The sequence below is a fragment of the Astyanax mexicanus genome, chromosome 1, assembly GCF_023375975.1.
Source record: "Astyanax mexicanus isolate ESR-SI-001 chromosome 1, AstMex3_surface, whole genome shotgun sequence".
In the NCBI taxonomy this organism is placed as follows: domain Eukaryota; kingdom Metazoa; phylum Chordata; class Actinopteri; order Characiformes; family Acestrorhamphidae; genus Astyanax; species Astyanax mexicanus.
Genome location: NC_064408.1, coordinates 113,983,164 through 114,010,741, shown reverse-complemented (window position 1 = coordinate 114,010,741; position 27,578 = coordinate 113,983,164). Strand labels below are relative to the sequence as shown.

General features: G+C 36.8%; 3 protein-coding genes across 7 annotated transcripts in view; 1 reads left to right on the top strand and 2 right to left on the bottom strand.

Annotated features, from left to right (window-relative positions):
* Positions 1-27,578, bottom strand: part of LOC111192138 (CD276 antigen-like) — a 76,278-nt gene that overhangs the window by 16,576 nt on the left and 32,124 nt on the right. Inside the window, exon 4 of one of the 2 annotated variants that reach the window (XM_049467545.1) lies at positions 15,402-16,269. The exons of the other annotated variant lie outside the window; for it this stretch is intronic. Coding sequence (XP_049323502.1) covers positions 15,944-16,269 — 326 coding nt within the window. The 3' untranslated portion in view covers positions 15,402-15,943. Of the gene's footprint in view, positions 1-15,401; positions 16,270-27,578 lie in introns of those variants that run through there. 2 annotated transcript variants of the gene reach the window in all.
* LOC103033381 (CD276 antigen-like) overlaps positions 1-27,578 on the bottom strand; it is an 89,328-nt gene that overhangs the window by 56,508 nt on the left and 5,242 nt on the right. The gene's annotated exons all lie outside the window — the stretch shown is intronic.
* LOC125783001 (uncharacterized) lies at positions 24,033-26,578 on the top strand. The gene has a single exon (XM_049467531.1). The coding sequence runs from the start codon at positions 24,866-24,868 to the stop codon at positions 26,552-26,554; it is 1,689 nt and encodes a 562-aa protein (XP_049323488.1). The 5' UTR covers positions 24,033-24,865; the 3' UTR covers positions 26,555-26,578.

The window sequence follows — 27,578 nt, the reverse complement described above, 5'->3', positions numbered from 1 at the left end:
ACCTCATTCAGTGTGGACCCAAACCCAGTTTTTTTTTTATCTTTTGCTACAGGGGACGAATAATAAAGCCCCGGGTTTGCACTAAATAACGTTATTAAGGCACAGTTAGCAGAAGCTATAGCATTTAAAACTGTTTCATTGTCTGCAAAAACACCAAAACGCTCATAAACTGTTAAGAAATTGGACAATAAGGACAGAAATGGAGCAGTTGGTTGTTTATATGTGACTCTGTAGTGCCCTCTTACGTCTGACCTGAAAAAAAAAGAGTTTTTCTGTTAGTGTAGAAGGAAGCACTCAATATAACAACTCTTTTTACACAAGTTTATTGGAAGTTGGAAAGAGGTTGAGTAAAAAAACAAGCTAGAGAAAAAAAAATGCAGCACTCTATTTTTGCAATGCTTTCCATTAACATTTAGTTTCACTTTAATTTACATCAACAGTAAAGATGTACTGGTAGTCAACATAAAAAGCAAAAAAAACAAAAAAAACAAAAACAAGATGAAGTAAAATATTATCATTTTTTGTGAATATCTTTTTATTGATTCCCAAAAACAAATACAGAAGCAAGAAATACAGAAACAAGTAAAGTTATAAAAACATTGAACAAAAGATCAAAATCCTGCAAACAGCCCAGATATCAGGTTCTTGTGAGACCAAATAAATTAATTTCTTATAAATTTTTGAAACAAATCTGTGAGAATTGGAAGATGATTTTAATAAATCAAAAATTCAATAACATTTCAAAAGAGGCCAAAAGAGGATGTGTTCTCAAAAGACTATCCCACTGAACCCCATATGCTCGTAATTAAGACCCTAATTGAAGGTACAGAGGATAAGATGAACCTTCTAGAGTGTATGTATTCTTTAAGTCGTTACAATTTTTAAGCTCCTGATCATAATACAGATTAAGACCTGCAAAAGGCAAATCTTCCAATCTAAGGGGTTCAATAGTTTTACTTTCTAGATTGCGCAATGAAGTCATAGCATGGGGGTCAAACCACGTCCTCATATGAGCTAACTGAAAAGATAAATACTAAAAGTTGGAATGAGGAAGCCTGAATACATCAATTATTTTATAACAGTAAATTAAATTAATAAAACAACTGCAGGGAGATATTTCTTTATGACAGAATGGTGGTGTTTACATTTTTTGCATCCAGGTGCATGCAGTGAATATGGTGTAGCTGAAGGAAGCAGGTATGATCAGGCAGTGGTGCAGCATCCTCCCAGCCTTAGCAGACATTCAGAGAAAGAAAACAAAATTAGTAATTGGAATCAGGCTGTACATTACATGAGTCTTTTAGGTAATGCTCATAAGTGTGATTGAAAGTTTCTGAGTTTATGCTCTACTACATATAAAGATAGCAGTAAAGGCTTATTGGGGGAAAAAATACATTTTAATAAGATAAAAAAGCCATTTGGTAGCAAGTTTTGTGGAAAATTAAAGTATGATGGTAAATTTGCAAATTAAATAGCAAAAACACACATTTCTATAGAATCAAACACAAAAGGTTGGAGAAATCAGATGAGTAGATTATAAAATATATAACAAGTTTTATTAGTGGGCAAGTTAGACAAATTGGTAAGATATATTCTTCTTTAAAAATAAACCAAAAAATACTCTTGAATTATTACTTGATAATTTATTTTATCTCCAATGTGCTCTTCATAATTTTACAATGGGACATGTTAAGCTAATGTTGCTAACAAACACTGGACTTGCATTCCCTCCAATCTCATCTCTGTATAAAACAAAACAAAACCAAAAAAAAAACACCTAAAATCTTGATTTATGTCTATAGAAAAGGTACATAAACATTTATAAGAAAAAGGTGTGGATAGACATTTTTTAATAGTGCAGCCCCATCATTCACCTCTGTAGATACTTTTATTTTTGTTGTTATATAACAAATAAAGTAATTTTGTGTTTTATAGCACATAGGGAGACAAATAAAGATCTGGGTGGCCTTTAAGTGTGTCAGCCTGCCTGCTCTGGACTCTGAACTACTTAAAGACTCCAGTTCCCAGCATGCATTTACACTTGACTTCCCTCACTCTGCTGATCATGTGTTCCCGCTCCCCCAGTTACTGATTGTTTCCATCTGGCCTGTCTAATATAAATACGCCTCAGTTTGCTCTTTCCCTTGCTGAGTATTGAATCTAGTAAGCTAGCTCTTCAGCAACATGTTTCTTTAGCTTTTTTTTACCTGAGGTGTTTTTGTTTCTGACTTCAGATTTTTGCCTTGCCCTCTTTATTGTTTATTTACATTTCCAACCTATTTTTGTATTATGGACTAGTCTTTTGCCCCTTCTCTACTGGATTGTCTGTGTAAGACCCTGTTTTGCCTGACTATGTGTTTAGCTACAGGATGTTAAACTGGGCTGAGTAATCTTAAGTTCAAAGAAGGCTTTAGCTTTGCTAAAACAGCTGTATATTTTAGCTCTTGTAAAATAAAATGTAAAATAAAAAAAAGTCAGAGACTTACTCTGATTTCTGCTTGATCACTCTCTGTTCTTTTCTTCCTTGCATCTTCAGACAATGTCATCTGCCCGATACACAGCCTCTTGCCTTTTTGGCTCACAGTGAAGATGGCATTCTGCATACACTGCAGAAGAACAATAAGATTATTCTGATTTATTTTAAGATGTACATTTTTAGCTTCAAGACTGAAAGCAGGAATTTTATAAATTAATAAATAAAATGTGTTTTATTTATAAAAAAAGTATTTAAACTCTAGTATAGTTACCAGACTTGCAGCTACTGTATTTGAACCTTCCAGAATGAGCAGGAACTCTTTGAGTATCCATAATCTTCCTTACAAATCTTGGTTTTGGTTGAGTCAGCGTCCTACAGTGGACAGAAGAAGAAACAAGAGGCCTCAAATGCCTAGGGCACAATATTAATCAAAGCTTTGATACCATGTATACACAGTATTCAACAAATGTTTTGGAAGAATACTGTAGAAATGAAACTTGAATATGGCTTCTCTGTAATCTGTGTGCAGTTTGTATAGGAGTATAGATTTATCAAATTTAGATCCAAATTGTGCCCATACAAATATATAACAAATTATTTGCAGAAGTTTACTCACTTTTGTTGGATAATGTATATATTTGGTAACTAGCTACACATTTTTCAGTACCAGAAAGCTATTGTATTTTGATACCCAGCTCTGTTGACAAAAAACAGTATCATCCTTGGCTTGATTGTAAACAAAGATACAAAAAAGGATTAATAAAAGAACAATATTTAAAGACAGAACATATGTTTGTATAGTTTTGAATCAGTACATATCAAAATGTCGAAAGCATTGTGCTCTTTGAGGATTTACCTCCAAAAGGAAAGTGTTTTTTTTTTTTTCTTGACATCTGGGAAGCTGTTTTGGGAATGACATTCAATAATGGGCTTAACCTGTGCACAAAACAGTAAAATAAAAGCATGAAGACGAAAAAAAGATATCTACAATTTCTACTTTTTGGGGGAATTAGTTATTCTATTCTCTTTACTAAGTAATTTTGTTTTTTTTTTGTTTATTCATAAATGAAATACAAGAAAGATATGTAATTTACTGACAAAATATAACTACCTGATTTCTCTAAAAAGGAGAAAGAATAAAAGATACATAAATAATAAATGTTAAAGAATAAAACAATAATATAAGTTAAATAACAAAATAATTATAAAAGTTAAAGAAAAAAGGAACAGAACCTATTACTTACCCCAGATGAAGACAATCAGGCAAGACATGTTTGGTAAAGTAGATGCTAGACTAATGCTGCTAACAGATACTGTACTTAGACGGTCACCTATCTAATTTATACCCTTAGATGCATGAGTGACTGGACCCCGCAATCTTCCATGTTAGAATCAATGTTTTTATGTTATTATACTTTTGTCACTTTGGTTAAGAATAATCATAATTGTTATATTTTGTACTGAATTTTGGTCCACAAAAGAATAATTTAAAGTTTAAAATATTTTAATTGATTTTTTCTTGTAACTGCCCCTTCATCCAGTATCTTTAGAACCATTTCAGCTGTATAGTTACCATAACACTTTAAATGTGGAAACATTCAAAAGAAAAAATATTTTGAATGAAATCCTATTCATCAGTGTGTATATATATATATATATACATATATATATATATATATATATATATGTATATATATATATATATATTATATATATATATATATTAGTATGAAGCAATATAAATTATTGAACACACACAAACATGTCTGTCTATCTATGTTAGCTAGCTTGGTTAGCTAGCTAATTTTGCAAACTATAAAATAGGAAACACATTCTCCGTCACACAATATTCAAGAATGATGGCAGGTATTTACATTGCAATAAAATTACTATAAGGAAGCTCAAAGAACATTTTATATTCAAATAATAATAATAATAATAATAATAATAATAATAATAATAATAATAATAATAATAATAATAATAATAATAATAATAATAATAACTAGAAAACCATGAGTTTTAGTAATACAAATGTATATTTTTTCAATATATAATGTAGTAATATAAGAACAAAATATTTTGTTTCTACTTTAAGTAAATTATCTAGTAATGTAAAAAATTATATATACTATACCAACACTATATGGACTTGACATGGACTAAATACATTGGACACAGGATACATACAGAGACTGAACAGGGGGGTGGACAGTTGGCTAAAACAAAGACTGGACAGGGGTTACATACAGGGAGTGGACAGGGGGCTGGACAGTTGGCTAAAACAAAGACTGGACAGGGGTTACATACAGGGAGTGGACAGGGGGCTGGACAGTTGGCTAAAACAAAGACTGGACAGGGGTTACATACAGAGACTGGACAGGGGGCTGGACAGTTGGCTAAAACAAAGACTGGACAGGGGTTACATACAGAGACTGAACAGGGGGCTGGACAGTTGGCTAAAACAAAGACTGGACAGGGGTTACATACAGAGACTGAACAGGGGGCTGGACAGTTGGCTAAACAAAGACTGGACAGGGGTTACATACATAGACTGGACAGGGGGCTGGACAGTTGGCTAAAACAAAGACTGGACAGGGGTTACATACAGAGACTGGACAGGGGGCTGGACAGTTGGCTAAAACAAAGACTGGACAGGGGTTATATACAGAGACTGAACAGGGGGCTGGACAGTTGGCTAAAACAAAGACTGGACAGGGGTTATATACAGAGACTGAACAGGGGGCTGGACAGTTGGCTAAAACAAAGACTGGACAGGGGTTACATACAGAGACTGGACAGGGGGCTGGACAGTTGGCTAAAACAAAGACTGGACAGGGGATACATACAGGAGTGGACAGGGGGCTGGACAGTTGGCTAAAACAAAGACTGGACAGGGGATACATACAGGAGTGGACAGGGGGCTGGACAGTTGGCTAAAACAAAGACTGGACAGGGGTTACATACAGAGACTGGACAGGGGGCTGGACAGTTGGCTAAAACAAAGACTGGACAGGGGTTACATACATAGACTGGACAGGGGGCTGGACAGTTGGCTAAAACAAAGACTGGACAGGGGTTATATACAGAGACTGAACAGGGGGCTGGACAGTTGGCTAAAACAAAGACTGGACAGGGGTTACATACAGAGACTGAACAGGGGGCTGGACAGTTGGCTAAAACAAAGACTGGACAGGGGTTACATACAGAGACTGGACAGGGGGCTGGACAGTTGGCTAAAACAAAGACTGGACAGGGGTTACATACATAGACTGGACAGGGGGCTGGACAGTTGGCTAAAACAAAGACTGGACAGGGGTTATATACAGAGACTCAACAGGGGGCTGGACAGTTGGCTAAAACAAAGACTGGACAGGGGTTACATACAGAGACTGGACAGGGGGCTGGACAGTTGGCTAAAACAAAGACTGGACAGGGGATACATACAGGAGTGGACAGGGGGCTGGACAGTTGGCTAAAACAAAGACTGGACAGGGGCGGACAGTTGGCTAAAACAAAGTCTGGACAGGGGATATATACAGGAGTGGACAGGGGGCTGGACAGTTGGCTAAAACAAAGACTGGACAGGGGCGGACAGTTGGCTAAAACAAAGACTGGACAGGGGGCGGACAGTTGGCTAAAACAAAGACTGGACAGGGGTTACATACAGAGACTGAACAGGGGGCTGGACAGTTGGCTAAAACAAAGACTGGACAGGGGTTACATACATAGACTGGACAGGGGGCTGGACAGTTAGCTAAAACAAAGACTGGACAGGGGTTATATACAGAGACTGAACAGGGGGCTGGACAGTTGGCTAAAACAAAGACTGGACAGGGGTTACATACAGAGACTGAACAGGGGGCTGGACAGTTGGCTAAAACAAAGACTGGACAGGGGTTACATACAGAGACTGGACAGGGGGCTGGACAGTTGGCTAAAACAAAGACTGGACAGGGGTTATATACAGAGACTGGACAGGGGGCTGGACAGTTGGCTAAAACAAAGACTGGACAGGGGTTACATACAGAGACTGAACAGGGGGCTGGACAGTTGGCTAAAACAAAGACTGGACCGGGGATACATACAGGAGTGGACAGGGCGCTGGACAGTTGGCTAAAACAAAGACTGGACCGGGGATACATACAGGAGTGGACAGGGCGCTGGACAGTTGGCTAAAACAAAGTCTGGACAGGGGATATATACAGGAGTGGACAGGGGGCTGGATAGTTGGCTAAAACAAAGACTGGACAGGGGGCGGACAGTTGGCTAAAACAAAGACTGGACAGGGGGCGGACAGTTGGCTAAAACAAAGACTGGACAGGGGGCGGACAGTTGGCTAAAACAAAGACTGGACAGGGGATACATACAGGAGTGGACAGGGCGCTGGACAGTTGGCTAAAACAAAGGCTGGACAGGGGATATATACAGGGAGTGAACTGGGGGCTGGACAGGAGACCAGGCAGAGAACTGGACAGGGCATGGGAACAGGGACCAGGAGAGGAACGGGACAAAAAGGGCACTGGACAAGGAGACAGGGACTGGACAGGGAATGGGGGTGGGGACTGGACAGGAGAACAGGGACTGGGAAAGGGGACAGGACAGGACTGGACAGAGGATCAGGGACCTCATTAGTAAAGTCAAAGAGGTAAACTTCGAGAGTAGAACAAATAGAGAAATGAAAGAGAAGGAGATAAATGATGGTGGGGAGGATGACAACAAAGAGGAGGAGAATGCTGAAGAGAAGGACGATGATGATGAGATGGAGGATATCAATTCTGATGTAGTTTAAATAAACACAGCTGAACTCCAATGAAGGAGCAGAACCATCTGAAAGAGGATTAGAAGAAATTGACAGCATGTGAGTTAAATATGAGTGTCACAGAGTCTGAATACCATGTGATATTACTATTAGGTTTTCTTGTTTTAATATTTTTTTTCTGTCAAGATTGGGTGCTAAATGTACATTAATGAGATATAAAATTATCTTTTTTATTTTAGCTTTTTTTCAATGGCTGCATTGAAGCAAAGAGTGACAAATTGAAAGGGGTCTAAAAACTTTCCATACCCACTGTATGATGCACTGATAGGGATCTGAATACTTTCCATACCCACCGTATTAAAGTGGAAAAAAAACACCGGCAATCACATGCACTATACAGTAATGTAGAGACAACGTTTAAAAGTTAATTCATTTCTTAGGTAAAAATATAGATACTAGGGTTTAAAATACTTCTGTAGAGGTTAAAGTATCAACGATAAAAAACAAAAACAGAAAAAAATATAGCAAGTGTCAGGGTTCAAGCTTTTCTCAGAAGTCATGAACAATTTATATAAACATTAATGTACTTACATAGAGAAGTTCCACATTGACAGAGCTGCCAGAGGTTGGAACTGAACCCACAAGCTCAAAGTTCATAGGTGTGTGTTTTTACAGAGATGCCTATTAATGCTCTGCATTATTATTGCTTTTAACATATATTACCCACAAAAAAAAGATTTTGTGTCATGATTATCTTGTGGAAATTATTTGTCAATTTGGTCACCTTTTGACAGTCTACAACAAATTATAGATCCAGCTATACACACAATCCAGCCTGCTCTGATTATTTATGTACTTTCTGTGAAGTACTTTATGTACTTTGAGGTTCCAAATATCGTTTTGTGACCTGATTTGTAAAAATCTGATAACTGTGAGAGCAGTTTTAATATTTTGTTATCTTATTATTGAGTTAAGTTATTATTAAGTCCCTTATGAAATGGGCCACAGATGCTGCAGGTGTTAACTCAGTTGGTCTCAACAGTGGTTGTTGAAACAGATGTTTTCCAAAGAAGCATGTGGCAAATCAAGTTTCATCGGAATCTTTAAACTTTTATGTGAACTAAGCTCCAACCCAGGAAAGATTAATTAGCACATAGCAGCGATTTGGTTAATAAAAGTAAAAATGTGATGATGAAAAATCCAGAGATGCCCAAGGTTGGGAAACCCAAGAGCACTTTAGAAAGATGCCACTCAGCACCCACAGCAGCATGATATATTTTGAGGCAAATTATTGTTGAAAGTAAAAAGGTATTTACAAGTTTTACAAGTTTAGCGTTATTATTAAATATTTAAAAAATTACGATTTTGTGTCATGATGACCTTGGGGGGAGAAGTTGTCAGTTGTCAGGCCACAATTTCATAATCTATAATAAAGTTATAGAACCAGTTACAGTTACATTCACATGATTCTACGGTGTTTTGACTCTACCAATTACTGATTATTGCACCTGATCTGGGGTGGGTTTCCCGAAAGCTTCGTAACGCTAAGAACTTCGTTAACTGGTACTTAAGATTGATCGTTAATTAAAGAGTGTTTCCCAAACACGTGCTTAACTAAAGTACTACGTAAACTCGCTCGCAGATTAACAAATAAACTGACCCAGTCGTTATTCTTAACGTTCTACAGGGAGAAAAAATATTATTTCCGTGGATGAATCTATATTATATTATATTATACTATAAAATTATATTTTAAAATCACATTATATTATATTATATTATATTATATTATATTATAATGCCACATTTTATCTGTAGCTTGTTGTCTAACTGGGCATATTTAAATCAAACCCACAAATAAATAATTAAATTCAGGTTGAGCTCTTGACATTAATGCTGCAATGAACGCAATCAATGAATTCCTGCAGATGATGCTCATAGTCCAAGACTGTGCATCCTGTAATCAGGCTGTTACTGTGCCATACACGCACCTATACACAGGCCGGGAATTACAGCACAACAATATATTTCCATGCTATTGAAAATATCCCTGGTATTGTAGGTACGGTGCACGCGGGACGCCTGTGGTGTCTTTAATCACACCTACACGTATTGTAAAGGGGACTCTGTGGTGAGTGTTCGGGTAATATTTAATATTATTTCATAATCATAAGCAGTTTGCCGTTCATCTGTGCAAAATTTTGGGGTGTATCAGCTCGCAAAGTCAAAAACGTCAATGTTCAATGTTTTTTTTATTTATTATTATTTTTTATGTAATTTATTTTCTACATTGTAGATTAATATTAAAACCATGAAAACTATTAATTGACGCAAATGGAAGTATCTAGTAAACAAAAAAGATGCATGGTCTTCACAATCCCCTGACCAAAACCCAACTGAGATGGTGATTTAGGATGAGCTGGAGCTTCACAGCTAAAAACAGCAACTATTGTTCAGCACCTCCAGAAACTCTTTCAAGATAAATGTATAAAGTATAAAACATATTCTGGTTGGTTTAAAATTTTGGCTTATAAAATCATGTGTTCCTATATAAAAAAACATAAAAAAATATATATATATTTGCGAAGCTCTTTGGGAAACACTCGCAGAACTGGCTTGTTCTTTACTCACGTAATTCGTTAGTTCGTTCGTTATTCGCTAAGATTGATCGTTTTCGGGAAACCCACCCCTGTCCTGTATATATACCCATTGTTTGCTCTGTCCGTCGCAGAGTATTGAATCTAGTTAGCTAGCTCTTCTATGATGTTTCCTTTGTTTATTGCCGCTGTTATGACCTATTTTTGTTTGCCACTACCAATTCTTGCCTTGCCCACTTTATTGTTTGTCTAAGAAGAAAAGAAGAAAAAGAAAAAGACAAAAAGAACAATAAAAAGAAAAATTAGAAGACAAAAGAAAAAGAAGAAAAAAGGAAGAAGAAAAAGAAAAAGAAAAAGAGGAAAAAGAAAAAGAAGCAGAAATAGAAAAAGAAGACGAAGATACAGAAGAAAAAGAACAAGAACAAGAAAATGAAGAAGGAGACAAAAAAGAAGCCAAAAGAAGAAGAAGAAAAAAATAATAGGAAAAGGTAGAAAAATAAGAAGAAAAATAGAAAAAGAAAGAAGAAGAAGAAACAGAAGAAAAAGACAAAGCAGAAAATAAAAAAAAAGAAAAACAAAAAGACAAAAGAAAAAGAACAAAAAGAAAAAGTAGAAAAAGATAAAGAAAACGAAAAAGAAGAAGAAAAAAAAGAATATCTGCTTGTACCCATAAAAAACATATTTTATAGGGCCCTATATGATGTATTAATTACATTTTAGCAGATGATTGTTTTGATCCTGCTTCAATTTCCATTGGTTTGCAGAAAACCAAAGCCCCAGTATTGTTGCTATAAACATTCCAAAAATGAATGGAAGAAGAGGTCTACTTCTGGTAGGCGCATCATTGCTTTTACAGCATCCTGTAGAAAAAGACAGAGCATTAATATTTACACAATTACTGTGCAAAAAGTTTTTCCTTAAAAAAAATTATAAATAAATTTTTTAAAATGTTTTACATGGAACATAGAACAATATAGATTTGGGTGCTGATCTTCTCTGTGACTATAGGGAATGGATTGATTTGTTTTATATACCAGCAACTCACCTGATTTACTTTAATATAGGATAAATTACACTAACCAGGTGATTGATTGGAAGTGTAAACAGTGAGAATCAATGTTTGTACTTCATTAATTTTGCATTGTTGGACTGCCTCTGCTTTAGAATTTTTTTAATGAAATATCACAAATTAATATTACAAAATTCTGCAATGGGCTTTAAGTTTAAAATGATAGGCAACAGCACTGGCAACCCACGTTGTGACTTCATGGACATTTCAGAATGCTCATCATGTGCTACACAGTTAAAGTCATTTTGAGCCCCCAATAAGCCAGCTTAGATCCTGTGTGACTTAAAACACAGAGCGAGTATGGCAGTCAGTGTTCTGGCAAACAAACAAATGCTAACCTAGCTTAGCTAATGTTACTATCCTAGCCCTGCACAGATCGTACCTTTCAGCAGAAAAACAGCCAGTTTGTGAAAAGATAAGTAAACTGAGTAAAATTATATCAATGCTGAACCCACTCTTAACACTGCATCACAGCTCTAACCCTCTTAAACCCAGCCGTTAGCATCAGGACTAACTCAGATTACATGTAATCTGCTAACAAACATAATAATATAATGAACAAATGAAAGACATTATTTCAGCAGGGCTAAGCTTTCTCATAATAAGACTTTTGCACAGCACTTAAAAGTATTACATTATATTTTACACTAATAACTTTTGGAAAATGTGATCTACAGTATGACTTTTGCACAATGTTAGGATACAAACTAGGTGTTCATTGTCTTTGTGTCCATCCATCTCATATCACATCCTCCACTGTAGCCTTATCGAGCTGGGGTTGGTTTCCCGAAAGCTTCGTAACGCTAAGAACTTCGTTAACTCGTACTTAAGATTGATCGTTAATTAAAGAGTGTTTCCCAAACCGGTGCGTAACTAAAGTACTGCGTAAACTCGCTCGCAGATTAACGAGTGCCCTGACCCACTCGTTATTCTTAAGAGCTTCTTTAGGGGACCTCGACTTGCAGTTCAGCACCTTAAACACCAGGGACCGCCAATATTGAGGGAGAAAAAATATAATTTCCGTGGTTGAAGCAATTATATTATGTTACAATTAATTCTATAATTCTATAATTCTATAATTATTATATTATATTATATTATATTATATTATATTATATTATATTACATTATATTACATTATATTATATTATATTATATTATATTATATTATATTATATTACATTATATTACATTATATTACATTATATTATATTATATTATATTATATTATATTATATTATATTATATTATATTATTTCCCGTGTCTGCGGGTGCTCCGGTTTCCTCCCACAGTCCAAAGACTTAAAAATTGCCCCTTAGGTGTGAGTGTGTGAGTGGAAGTGCCTGTGTGTATGTCTGCCCTGCGACGGATTGGCGGCCTGTCCAGGGTGTATACTGCCTTCCGCCCGATGCCGGCTGGTATAGACTCCAACCCCCCCACCCCCCCCCCCACCACCCCCCAACCCCCCCGCGACCCTTACCAGATAAAGCGGTTGACGATGAGTGAGTAAGTGAGTGAATGATTATATTATATTATATTATATTATATTATATTATATTATATTATATTATATTATATTATATTATATTATAATGCCAACTTTGTCTGTGGCTTGTAATCTAACTGGGCACATTGGAATTGACCAATCGAACCCACGAATAAATAATTAAAATCCAGATTCCTGCGGATGATGTTCACGGTCTAAGCAAAGCTGCAAAGTCCGTGGATTCTGTAATCAGGCTGTTACTGTGCCATACACACACTTATATACACTTCCAACCAGGGAATTACAGCACAACACAATATATTTCCATGATATTGGTAAAATTCCTGGTACTGTAGGTCCGGTGCAGGGGACGCCTGCGGTGTCTTTAATCACACCTACACGTATTGTAAAGGGTATCGGTGAATGTGCAGGTAATATTTAATATTATTCCTTAATCAGGTGCTTCTAACCAACATTGTGGCCGTTCATCTGGGCAAACTCTGGGGTGTTTCAGCTCGCAAATATATAAATACCAGTCAAAAGTTGGACAAGTCTCATTCAATATATATTTTTTTTTACGTTGTCGATTATTATTAAAACCATGAAAACTAATTGACGCAAATGGAATTAGTAGACAAAAAGGTGCATGGCCTTGACAATCCCCTAACATAAACCCATTGATTTAGGATGAGCTGGAGCTACACAGTATAAAGTACAAAACATATTTCTGTTGGTTAAAAATGTAATATATATATATATATATATATATATATATATATATATATATATATATATATATATATACATTTACATTTTAAACCAACAGAAATATGTTTTTATATATATATATATATATATATATATATATATATATATATATATATATATATATATATATATATATATACACACACACAGGAACATACGTATATGTATATTATTATATTATTTTTATAATATTAATAATTAGAATAATAATAAATTAATATTACTATCAATATTACTATTAATAATGTTAGTATAGTATCTATTAATATAATATATATTAACAATAATAGTTTTAAAAATGTAAAAAATAAGTTTAATGTTTTAAAATAGATTCGATTTTCGAGTATTTATTTAGTCATATGTATCTTTAGGAGTATAATGTTGTTAATTACAACACATTTCTACGTTTTTAGGGTGTCATAGTGAATAAATGCTGCATATTGGCAGCGTTGAATCGATATTTGTGGATAGATTGAGCGCACTGTGTCGGGGGAGGAGTCAACAAAGACGTTCTTTAACCTCCTTCGTTAATTTTCACGTTGCGAAGCTCTTTGGGAAACACTCGCAGAACTGGCTCGTTCTTTACTCACGTAATTCGTTACTTCGTTCGTTATTCGCTAAGATTGATCGTTTTTGGGAAACCCACCCCTGATGTCCAGTTTTCTCTGGTTGGATTTCTTTGTTAAATTTCGCTCTGAAACTGCAGACCAGGGGTGGGTTTCCCGAAAACGATCAACCTTAGCGAATAAGGAACGAACTAACGAATGACGTGAGTAAAGAACGAGCCAGTTCTGCGAGTGTTTCCCAAAGAGCTTGGCAAAGTGAAAATTAACGAAGGAGGTTAAAGAACGTCTTTGTTGACTCCTCCCCGAAACAGCGCACTTAATCGATCCACAAATATCGATTCAACACTGCCAATATGCAGTATTTATTCACTATTACACCCTAAAAACGTAGAAATGTGTTGTAATCAACAACATTATACAAATTATAATATTTAAATTACAAAAGGATGTACTTTGGCATTAATAAAATACTCCTAAAGATACATATGACTAAATAAATACTCGAAAATCTAATCTATTTTAAAACATTAAACTGTTTTTTTACTTTTTTAAAAATATTATTGTTAATATATATTATATTAATAGATGTTATACTAATATTATTAATAGTAATATTAATTTATTATTATAATTATTAATAATATGAAATAATATAATAATATATATATATATATATATATATATATATATATATATATATATATATATATATATATATATATATATATATATATATATATATTAAAACCAAAAGGAGTATGTTTTATTATACTTTATATACTCTGTAAAGCTCCAGCTCATCCTAAATCACCATCTCAGTTGGGTTTAGGTCAGGGGATTGTGAAGGCCATGCACCTTTTTGTTTACTAGATTATTCCATATGCGTCAATTAATAGTTTTCATGGTTTTAATATTAATCGACAATAAAAAAAAATTAAATAAAAACATTGAATGTGTCCAACTTTTGATTGGTATTTATGAGCTGACACACCCCAGAGTTTGCCCAGATGAACGGCCACAATGTTGGTTATAGAAGCACCTGATTAAGGAATAATATTAAATATTACCTGCACATTCACCGATACCCTTTACAATACGTGTAGGTGTGATTAAAGACACCACACCGGATACCAGGGATTTTCCAAATAGCATGGAAATATATTATGTTGTGCTGTAATTCCTGGTCTTGTGGGAACTGTATATAAGTGTGTGTATGCCACATAACAGCCTGATTACAGAATCAACGGACTTGGTGACTTTGCAGCTTTGCTTAGACCATGAGCATCATCTGCAGGAATTGACTGATTGCATTTCTTGCAGCGTTAATGTCAAGACTTCTATCATCGCTAATCTGCATTTTAATAATTTACTCGTGGGTTTGATTGGCCAATTCCAATATGCCCAGTTAAGCCACAGTTGGCATTATAATATAATGTAATATAATATAATATAACTTATTCACTCACTTACTCACTCGTCAACCGCTTTATCCGTTAAGGGACGCGGGGGAGGGAGGGGGGATTTGGGGGGCGCTTGGTGGCTGGAGTCTATACCAGCTGGCATCGGGCTGAAGGCAGTATACACCCTGGACAGGATGCCAATCCATCACAGGGCAGACAGACACAGACACATTCACTCACACACTCACACCTAAAGAGCAAATTTAACCGACATCTAATTAGCCTGAACTAATTTCTTTGGACTGTGGGAGGAAACCGGAGCACCCGCAGACACAGGAAATAATATAATATAATATAATATAATATAATATAATATAATATAATATAATATAATATAATATAATATAATATAATATAATATAATATAATATAATTATATAGTAATATGATTGATTATAATTAATAGTAATGTAATATAATATAAAAATATTAATAATTATATAGTAATATAATTGATTATAATTAATAGTTATATAATATAATTGCTTCAAACACGGAAATTATCATTTTTCTTCCTTAAAATTGGCGGTCCCTGGTGTTTAAGGTGCTGAACTGCAAGTCGAGATCCCCTAAAGAAGCTCGTTAAGAATAACGACTGGGTCAGGGCACTCGTTAATCTGCGAGCGAGTTTACGTAGTACTTTAGTTACGCACGGGTTTGGGAAACACTCTTTAATTAACGATCAATCTTAAGTACGAGATAACGAAGTTCTTAGCGTTACGAAGCTTTCGGGAAACCCACCCCAGATCGGATGTTCCTTAGAAATGAGTCGTCATAAAAGCTAGTAAAGGGAGAGTCCATATCATACTTGGTTGAGGGTGAAGTGTTATTTCTCTAATAATATCCTGAGAAAACTCTTTTAACTTCATCTTAGCAGCTACAGTCTCTGTAGTGTTTAAGATAAGTGTTAGGTTGCTGTGTACAATGTAGCGACCGTTTGTGTCAAGCTCTGTGGTTGTGATACTTGTTCCAACTGGAGGATTCCAAGAAACCGTGGGCTCAGGAAATCCTTTAGATGAAGACATGGTAACAACTACATTGTCACAGTTGTAGTAAACTGCCAGTACTGGGTCATCATACGGAGCTGTGATTGGAGAGAAAGACTAATATTAGGCATGTGATATTATAAAGAACATTACACTGACAAGCATCATGTTCACCACACTCAAAATTGATTTAATTCAGTCTATTCAGCTGTATTTACGATGCTATTGGACGGGAGGATATCACCTACCCCTCACCTACTGACTCATGCTTTTCAGATTAAAGATACACTTCATCTTGCTACACTAGAATGTATCCAGGAACTGGATTTTGGTGTGTTTTTACACTTAAAAACCTGCACCATGGTTTATGTTTTGGTTAAATTGTTTATACTGTATTTGGTCCTGTTAAGTTTGGTCTCACACTCAGTGTAGGATTGCTTTTGCCTTGCTTTGTTTAGTCCAGACTTTCAAACTTTTTAATTTGCGTCCAAACCAAAGTAACAGGTGTGAAAGGGCCGTGAACCACGATCTGGACCAAAGTACCAGAATTTGGTCCGACCAAAAAAGGTGTTCCCGGTCCGAATCTACTGAACCAAGGTGCAGTTTATCTACAGAAAGTCAGTCTTTAAATGATCCAGAGGAAAAAAGAATTGGTGTTGTTTAGAAATCTGACTCCCCTTGGTGTGCAGGCACCTCACGCAGCAGTAGTTTACTGTAACAGTAGATTAACAGAAATGAAAGGACTCTGAAGATATCCCTTTACACTCATTCTGCTGGGGGCAAACATGTACACACAGGGAGGTCGGATTCTGACAGAGGGCCTGAATTCATCACAACATCTAGTAAAAATTATTTTTTCATTTAGTTATTTTTATAAAACGATTAAGCTATTTAAACATGCCTAAGAATGCCCTGCCCACCCTGTAATCTTGGGAAAACCCTGCCTTTTAGGAAAGACATTTGGCATCAGTCACATAACAGATTTTATACTGTTTTATTTTTAAGGGGCTTTTTAATAGAACTGCTGCACATTCAGCAATTAATACATTTTATTTCATATAATTTCATATTGTCTCCTACCTAGCTGAAATAAAGCTTAAAGGAGAACTAAATGTAAAATGGACTAAAATTGTGTCAGAAAACATGATAAAAAGTAATTGCCTTTGATGAACAGCACACCCACGTTTACCCACAGCGTGCCACCAGGAGGCAGGCTATGCAGAGTTTATATATATATATATATATATATATATATATATATATATATATATATATATATATATATATATATATATATATATATATATATATATATATATATATATATATATAGATAGATAGATAGATAGATAGATAGATAGATAGATAGATAGATAGATAGATAGATAAATAGATAGATAGATATTGAGGATACTAAGGTAAGCAAGGTTATTATATGATAAATGGTGTGACTGGCTTTAATATCACCACTGATAGAATAACCTGCAGCTGTGAAATTACCGTAATTACCCCAATAGATCATTAAAACAAAATTTATTACAGTCTTACAGTCATTCTTAGAGTCTAAGATGCCTTCTGGAGAACTTTAATTAATGTCTCCTATGTAATAATATTACATTATATATAATGTTTTTTCTTTCAAAAATGGGATGAAGCAGACTAAAACATGCTGTAGCATTTTACAATATGTTGCTAATATTGGGAAGATAATGAGGTAATTAAGGTTACTACTACTACTACAAATGGTGTCACTGGCTTCAATTATGCCTTTTATATCACCACTAATCAAATTATTGTTTGTATACATTGATTTAAATCCATAGTTCCCCAAGTGGCATGTAATGGTTTTCAGTAGTTAATGTTGATTTGAGAAGTAATTAATGAATAATTACTATAAAGAAGACATAATTAGTAAGTGGTTCTCCAGGAGAGTCAGTAATTAATGTGGAGTTAATAGTGAACTACTATAATCATTAGTTCTGTACTATCTATTAAGTAATTACTCAGTACTCCCTGATAGTTAATAGAAGAGATTTAGGTGTTAATGCAGCACTATTACTTAGCTACTACTTAGTTCCTGCTTAGTTACCTATTAACTATGGAACAGTATTATAAAGTGTTACAGTAAAATTTACTGAAGATCAGTGATGGTTTGGAGTCCGCTCCCTGTAAGCCTGTCCCTGCCTCTCCAGCTGATCCTTACCAAGGTAGAAGCTGTGGACCACCTTGTCTTGATGCTGCCAGTTAATGATTAGGTTGGTAATATTCTGGCTGTCAGCTGCAGTGAACGTACAGGGGAGAATAGCATCATCTCCTGGTGCAGCTATTACAGACTCTTTTGATGAGATCTGATAGGGGTGCACTGGGAGCATGAATGCACCAAAAAGTTAAAAATAATGTGAATGTTAAATTAACTTGTTTTTGTATTGTTGATGATAGTCACTCTACCATCTCTGACACTGACTTTAAAGAAGATGAAATACACCCTGAACTTGCATGCATGCTAATGCAATGATACTTTCATTTGCATTTAAACAAACTGACTTCAGAGTTACATTCAGGCAAACTCTTCTGCATATTAGTATTAGTACCATGTTATATAGAAAAACTAAACCAGCAAACTTAAACAAAATCGTAAATACAGTTCTACTTTAAAGTTGTGAAAAGATCACGTTCCTCTCAGGGTGGTTTAAAGAATGAGTCAGCCTGCGCAGCATTTTATACATGACAGCACATTGAAACACATGCACTAAATTAAATAATGCAAATGTAGTGTTGATTTTCTGTAGTCTGTAACTGGTAATATATGACAGTCAGAACTTGATCAATGGGCAGGTAGGATATTTAAATGTAAATAAAAGAACGAATGTATTTTTTTACTTTACTTTAAACATCTCAGCTTGGTTGTGAGGATTTCTAAACTAGATCTTGGAGCATTTTCTCCCTCTGTTTGATTTGATTTTACACGGGCATAAAACTAAATGCACCAAAATGAGCACCAGTAAACCATGTGAACACATTGTCTCCTCTGATTTTTCAGAGTTGTCTGGCACGGGGGCAAGAAAGTAAATGTCCCAAAAACCTGGGGCCTCATGTACTAAGACTTGCATGGACTTCCTACTAAAATGTTCCATACGCTCAGCCCTAAAAAATGGATTTATTAAACCGTGCGTAGGCAGAATTCCAAGTACTTTCTCTTAGTACATTGCAATCAACTTGAAATCAAGCGCAAGTGCACGAAAACATCACACCTGCCATGACTTCTCCCTCAATTATGCAGACTATAATGTTACAATAATAATTGTTGGAGCTATTTATGTTTCTTTAAAATTTTGGTTTATATTGACATTTTCCACATGGGGGCGCTGCCAAGGTTTATAGGTGAATGTATGGTAGAGTGGGGAGGGAGAGTTGGCGAGGAAGTCAACAGTATTTTGAACGCACGGTGAATGCTATTGGTGTGTGTGTAAAGCGGGACATTTAAAGACCATGAACGCTGGAACTACTGCTGGAATATGTACTGCTGATGTCAGACTAATAAATGGATTGGTATATCCAACGTTTTAAAGGTATGGACTTTGTTATAATACCCGCTACAGCGAGTCAAACCGCTATCGCCAGCTCTTCTTCTAGTTGTGGTGGCTTAGGTCATTTTAGTTCATTTTGTTTAAAAGGTCACTACAAATTTAAGTCAAAATACTGACTAACCTTACTAGAATTGGATGCGGACTGTTTGCTGAAGTGGAGTTGCTGCTTCGTTTTAAAGGCAAAGACTGCTGCAGGAGAATGGTCGCTTGCGTTTGGATCTAAAGGAGGAATATGGGACAGCTTCGTTCGAGTGGAGGCTATTGGAGGCTCTGAGGGACCCTGAGGCTGGACAGCTTCTCGTTTCAGACGGACGAGGCGAGTGTGCACGGATTGCGGCGATATGAAACCATTCATGAAAGGCAAGGGAGAAATGTTCGCGTTGGATCGGCGGACTGACTGAACAATGGATGTTGAGGTATGGTAGCGCTACCTTAAAAAAAAAAAAAAAAAAGGCCATTTAACTAACTAACTTGTGTGCACACGTTAAAATGACTAGTCAGTAAAATCCAATGCGCATTGGTGGGGTTTAAGGGTCTACTAATTTGCGTTATTTAAGTGACTGGTTTTAATTGAAAGTTCAGTGTATGAAAATGAATTCTGAATCTGGTGTGTGTGAGCCCGCCGTGGTTCAATCCCAGGGTAATGATAGTAATGCTCAGAGTATTAATGGTAACGGTAGTGTGAACAAAGAGCCTGTTAAAAGGGTGGTAAAACTTACTGAAAAGGCATTGCTTGACAAATTGGAGTCTTTACAAAAAAGTAGGAAATCTAAACTTAGTAAAGCATCCAATCTTAAAACGATAATTCAAGGGTTCATGGTTGACACAGAACACGAAATAGAGGTTAAAAGTGTATTTGCAAAGTTTCAGGGTTTGTGTACTGAAGCAAAAGAAGCACATAAGTCTTTAATGGGTATATTACCTGATGAGGAAAAGGAAAAACATGACATATGGTTTAAAGCAAAAATGCTGAGTGTAAATGAGTTTTCTGCTGGGGTGATTAAATGGCTGTCACTTTCAAAAGGTAGAACTGGTGAGAATTCTGACAAAGAAGTATGTCCAAAACAGGTTGTGTTGGGTCAAAACATTGAAATTCAGCGTAAAGAGCTTGATCTAAATGATGGTGTTAATCCTGATGACAGTATTTCTAATATTGAAACAAGGGTTTCTAATAACAGCTCTAGCCAAAAAGACAGCCAATCCAGTTCTAGATCAAAAAGGTCTAACCACTCTTCTATACTGTTTGCACGTCTCCAAGCTGAGGCAGAAAGAGCAGCACTTGTTGCTCGTGCTGCATCTCTAAAGGAAAAGCACACTCTGGAGGAGCAAGCTGAGGTGCTGAGGAGGAAAAGGGAACAAATGGAGCTTGATGCAGAGTTGGCCACTTCTACTGCTAAACTGTCTGTGTTAAAATCATATGAAGCATCAAGTGTCATTTCAGATGGAATGGAGTCCTATTTTGAAAAAGAAACCAAACAAAAGTCACTCTCCTTAACAAAAGCCACAGAGGAAAATCCAAATCCTTCTACAAGACAAAAGGTTAAAAGTCTTCTTAATTTTGATGCATTGGGTTCGCAACAAGTAACACAAGATGACACTGGAGGTGGTCAGAGTGAACTTCAGAAAAGAGAGTCAGAAAGACATGTCAATAAAACAGTTATTACAAAGACGCCACAATCCCAAGAACTACATGATCAATTACCAAGAGGAGACTCACAAGGCCATGTTCATGAACCGATCATACGGCCTAGGAGATCACAATTGCAAGGAGAACAATCCCAACCAAATGTTCAGAACAACAGTAGAGGGTTTTCCATCCACCAAGTTTTTGCGCATTTTGAAAATGCGCATGAAAAAAGCTGGATGGAAAAAGTCAAAAATTCGAAAAAAGCCCCAAATATCGCAAAACGATTTTTACGCTAGGAGGGGGTGGAAAAGTTAGAATATCGCATCGCCAAAATTCGGAAAAACTGGATGGAAAAGGGTTTTTCGCATAAAAAATGACGTATCACCTGTGGTATATGGTGCGCCGCATTATTGCGCTGTGCTATTTCTCGCGCCTCCGTCGCGTCCGGTAATGCAATGTACCGGTTCATTAGTTTTATTCGTATTGCTTGGCATACAGCGTACACACAACGATGGACTGTTGTAACGCTTACACCAAATGTTTCACCCACTACTCTGTACTCAGCACAGGTGGCCAGCTTGTATATGGCGATGGCGATTCTCTTATCAGTTGGCACAGGTGGGCGATGACTGGAAATACGTGGCCCTACATATGGTCCAATCATGACGCACAGCTTTTCGAAAGTTGTTTTGGACATTCTAAAATGCCGAATCCAAAGCTGATCAGAAAAATGGCTCTGAACGATGTTCTCCCAGAACAGTTTGTTTCGTTTGCGCTCCCAGGTATACGGTGGCTGTCGCCGTGGTCGCGCCGAGATTTCCGCCCTTAATAACGTTTCCAGTGCTCGTCCTGCCCGGCGTCTTTGAACAGCAAACACCATCACCATGTAGAGATGGCAAATCGACACGAAAATAATTCTGCACAGAGCAAAAACAGAATCAAACCTCTCCATGCTTGTTTGGCGTCCTCTCCCACGTTATCTAAAGTTTATTCGCATAACTGTAGTGAATGGAAACACGGCTTAATTCGCATTTTTTCCTGCCGAAATTTGGAAATTGCGCATTCTTTTTTCGAAAGGTTTGGATGGAAACCTGCCTAATGAGAATGCCACCTTAAACTTACTTCAAAGACAAAATGACATAGCAGAATTGCTAATACAACAGCATAACTCTCATCTTCTTCCCCCAAGAGACGTACCAATCTTTGAAGGTGATCCTCTGCAATACAGAACATTTATTAAAGCCTTTAAATATTGTGTGGAGGAAAAAACAATTAACAAAGGGGATTGTCTGTACTTTCTGGAACGGTACACTAGAGGGCAGCCACGTGCATTAGTACGTAGCTGCCAGCATATGGCTCCTGAAAGAGGGTACTTAACACCTAAAAGTTTACTTCAACAGCATTTTGGAAATGATGCTAAACTCACATCTGCATATTTGGAAAAAATGCACAACTGGCCAGTGGTAAAACCAGAAGACGTGAAGGCTCTTCAAGCTTATGCACTCTTTTTGCGGGAATGTTGTAATGCAATGTCTGATTTGCAATACATGCATGAACTGGACATGCCAGCAAATATGAAAACAATTATAATGAAGCTTCCCTACAAATTAAGAGATAAATGGAGAATCCATGCATGTAATCTCATGGAAAAGCATAGATGCCGGACACAATTCAGTGACATTGTTGCGTTCATTGAACGTGAAGTGAAAATAGTGTCTGACCCAATATTTGGTGATATTCAGAATACCCAAACTGGACCAAACAGCAAACCTGTAAACAAAGGAAAATTACAATTCAAACCCAAACTTAAAGGAGACAGTTTAGCTACTACTGTGACAACAATTAACAAGCCTGTATGGAAAACACCCAGACAAACAAAAATTCAACAAAATCTGCCAGTGAACAACTGCATGTTTTGCACACGGAACCATGCATTGAAGCATTGTGCACAACTGGAAAAAATGAAACACAGGGAAAAGATTTCCTTTCTAAAAGAAAAAGGGATTTGTTTTGGTTGCTTATGCAGTGGGCATGTAAGCAAGGATTGCAATAGGCGCTTAACTTGTGCAATTTGTGACCAGAAACACTCAACTATTCTTCATATACATCTCAAATTTAAGGCGGATAAAGCTGTCAACACGTACAGTGAAATGGTCAATGATCCAGCATTGGATACCGCACTTGTTTCTGCACAAGCATGTGATCATACAGGGGCTGGGAAAAGTCATGGAATTTTATCCATTCTACTAGTCCAAGTAAAATCTAAAAAGGGAGACAAAGTCATTCAGACCTATGCATTCTTGGATCCAGGTAGTACATCTACCTTTTGCACTGAAAGCTTAATGGCAAAGTTGAATTTGAATGGAAGGAAAACAAAGATCTGTTTACTAACGATGAGTCCAAAGACAACAGTTTCTAGTTATGTTGTGAATGGATTAGAGATTTCTGGACTTCATGGTAAACAGTTTTATGATCTTCCTGAAGTCTATTCACAAAAGAAAATGCCTGTGAACACAGCCAACATTATCAAAAGGAAGGATTTGGCTAAATGGCCTTATTTAGATGGCATTTCCATTCCTCACATTCAGGCTGATGTTGAGCTATTGATTGGTACCAATGCTTCTATGCTGCTTGAACCATGGGAAGTGGTAAACAGTCATGGGGAAGGACCATATGCTGTAAGGACCCTATTGGGGTGGGTTCTTAATGGATCACTGGGAGAAGGTCACAGTAAGCCTCCTGATGATGAAGATTGTCCAACTCTTAGTGTAAACAGGATTTCTGTAGAAACATTGGAACAAATGCTGAAAACTCAGTATGAACATGACTTCAATGAAAGGGCATCAGAAGACAAAGAGGAGATGTCAAGAGAGGATCTGAAATTCATGGAAATTATGAACGAATCAGTGAAGCTTAAAGATGGACATTACATTTTAAAACTACCCTTCAAAATGAACAATGTTGTCATGCCAAACAATTTCTGTGTTGCCCAACAGCGCATTTCAGGATTGAAAAGAAAGTTTGAGAAACATGAGATGTTCCATCAAGAATATACAAAGTACCTTAGGGAACTTATTCAAAATGGTTATGCTGAGCAGGTACCCCAGGATCAACTAGAGCGGTCTGATGGTAAACTTTGGTACATTCCTCATCACGGGGTGTTCCATCCTCGAAAGGGAACATTACGTGTTGTATTTGACTGTGGTGCTGAATTCAGGAACACATCCTTAAACAAACAACTTCTACAAGGTCCCAATCTTACCAGTTCTTTGTTGGGTGTTCTGCTAAGATTCAGACAAGATCAAGTTGCATTCATGACTGATGTACAATCAATGTTTCATCAAGTTAAAGTTGCTGAAAATGAGACAGACTTTCTTCGGTTTCTATGGTGGCCTGATGGTGACATTACTCGAGAAATTGCAGAATATAGGATGACCGTGCATCTGTTTGGAGCAGTGTCCTCTCCGAGCTGTGCCTGCTATGCTCTTAGAAAGACAGCAGAAGACAACAAACACATGTTTCCAACCGAGGTCATTGATAGCGTCCACAATAACTTATGTTGATGATTTTTTGAAAAGTCTTCCATCTCAACACGAAGCTATCCAAATGGTTAAAGATCTTGCTGCACTTTGCCATAAAGGTGGCTTCCATTTAACACAATGGATTAGCAACAATCGTGAGGTTTTACAAACCATTCCAGAAAAGGATAGATCTAAAAACCTGAGGGAACTGAATTTAGATCGGGATGAACTGCCCATTGAAAGAGCTCTTGGACTTTATTGGTGTGTCCAGACAGACACCTTTAAGTTCAAAATGATGGAAAAGGAGCGACCGCATACTAGACGTGGAATTTTATCAGTGGTGAGCTCAGTCTACGACCCTTTGGGATTTCTTGTTCCTGTAACACTTCCAGCCAAACTTATGTTACATGAGCTGTGCAGAAAGAACTATGGCTGGGATGATCAAATTCCCCAAAGCCTCGAACAACAGTGGATAAAGTGGCTAACAGATCTTCAACAAGTAAATGCATTCAAAGTTGACCGATGCATCAAGGCACAGGACTTTGGACAACTTGATCATGCTCAATTGCATCACTTCTCAGATGCCAGCGAAAATGGCTATGGAACAGTAACTTATCTTCGACTGCAAAATCAAAATAATGTACATGTTTCTTTTCTGCTTGGCAAATCAAGAGTGGCACCTCTCAAACAAATTACCATTCCTCGATTAGAGCTTACTGCTGCTGTCCTGGCTGTTCGAATAGATAAGATGCTTAGAACAGAACTGCAGCTTCCACTTGATGATTCTTGTTTTTGGACTGATAGTACTTCAGTTCTTAAATACATAAAAAATGAAGAAAAAAGGTTTCGTACATTTGTAGCCAACAGAGTATCAACCGTTCGAGAAATAACAGACATCACACAGTGGAGATACATCCATACCACCCAGAATCCTGCAGATGATGCTTCTAGGGGGTTGAAAGTGGGGAAGTTACTCACAAACAAGCGATGGTTAAAAGGTCCAGACTTTCTGAGGACAACAAAGGAGGAGTGGCCAGAAGTCAATTTGGATTTATGCATTGCTCCTGAAGATCCAGAGCTCAAAAGGGAGCACAAAATAAATGCTGTGATTATTGAAACAAATGTAACTAGCCAACTGATTGAATATTTTTCTGATTGGAAGAGGCTAAAAATTGCAGTTGCATGGATGCTGAAACTAAAGCATATCTTAATGGAATTGAGCAAGAAAAGGAAAGAACTGTTGAAATCGTCAGACCGACCCTGTAATATTGAACTGGAAGTGAAAAGGATCAAAGCTGCATTAGGACCCCAAAGCTTGTCATCAGAGGATCTAACTGAAGCAGAAAATGCAGTCATTCGTTTCTCTCAGTTTGAAAAATTTGCCAATGAAATTGTCGCACTGTCCTCAGGAAAATATGAGGTGAGAAAGGACAGCACTATCCATCGATTGAATCCGGTTCTAGAGCATGAATTGTTGAGAGTTGGTGGAAGATTGTGTAATGCAGCAATGCCTGAAGAGATTAAACATCCCATAATTTTATCTAAAGACCAACATGTTTCCAAGCTTATTCTAAAGCATATACATGAACAGGTCGGTCATGGTGGAAGAAACCAGGTTCTTTCCAAGTACGTGAGAAATATTGGATAACACATGCCAATGCGGCAACAAGAAAAATCCTATCCAATTGTGGCTTGTGTAGGAGATTCAAGGTAAGGCTGGGTCAGCAAAAAATGGCCGATTTACCTGTAGAAAGGTTGGTTCCTGATCTTCCTCCATTTACTAATGTTGGAGTTGATTACTTTGGACCATTTGAAGTAAAACGAGGACGCTCCTTTGTAAAACGATATGGTGTTATTTTCACATGCATGGCCAGTAGAGCCATTCATTTAGAAGCATACTCTTTGGATACAAATGCATGTATTAATGCCATTCGAAGATTCATTTGTAGAAGAGGACAAGTCTCCCACTTGAGATCAGACAATGGAACCAATTTTACTGGTGCAGAAAGGGAATTAAAGGAAGCACTTGCAGCTTTAAACTATGATAAAATACAGAAGACCTTTCTGCAGGAAGGAATCAAATGGAGTTTTAATGCACCTGCTGCCTCTCATCATGGTGGTGTATGGGAGCGAATCATTAGGATGGTGAGAAAGATCCTTACATCACTTTTGCATCAGCAGAATTTAGATGATGAAGGCCTACATACAGTTTTGTGTGAAGTGGAAGCGATAATCAATGATCGCCCAATTACTAAATTGTCTGAGGATCCAAATGACCTAGAACCACTTACTCCCAACGATCTTCTTACCATGAAAAGGAAACCAATCTTGCCTCCAGGGCTGTTTGATAAGACTGATCTATATGTGAAGAGAAGGTGGAGACAGGTGCAGTACATCTCAGACCTTTTTTGGAAAAGATGGATTACAGAGTATTTGCCTTTACTGCAAAAATGGACCAAAAACAAACGAAATCTGGAACCTGGTGATGTAGTTCTTGTTGCAGATACCACAGCTCCTTGTAATTCCTGGGTGCTTGGCAGGGTACTTGAAACATTCCCAGATAAAAAAGGGCTGGTTAGATCAGCACAAGTACAAACTAAAACTAATTTTTTGACCAGATCAATAACAAAACTTTGTCTTTTACAAGAAGGTGTATGAGTTGTTGTACCCAC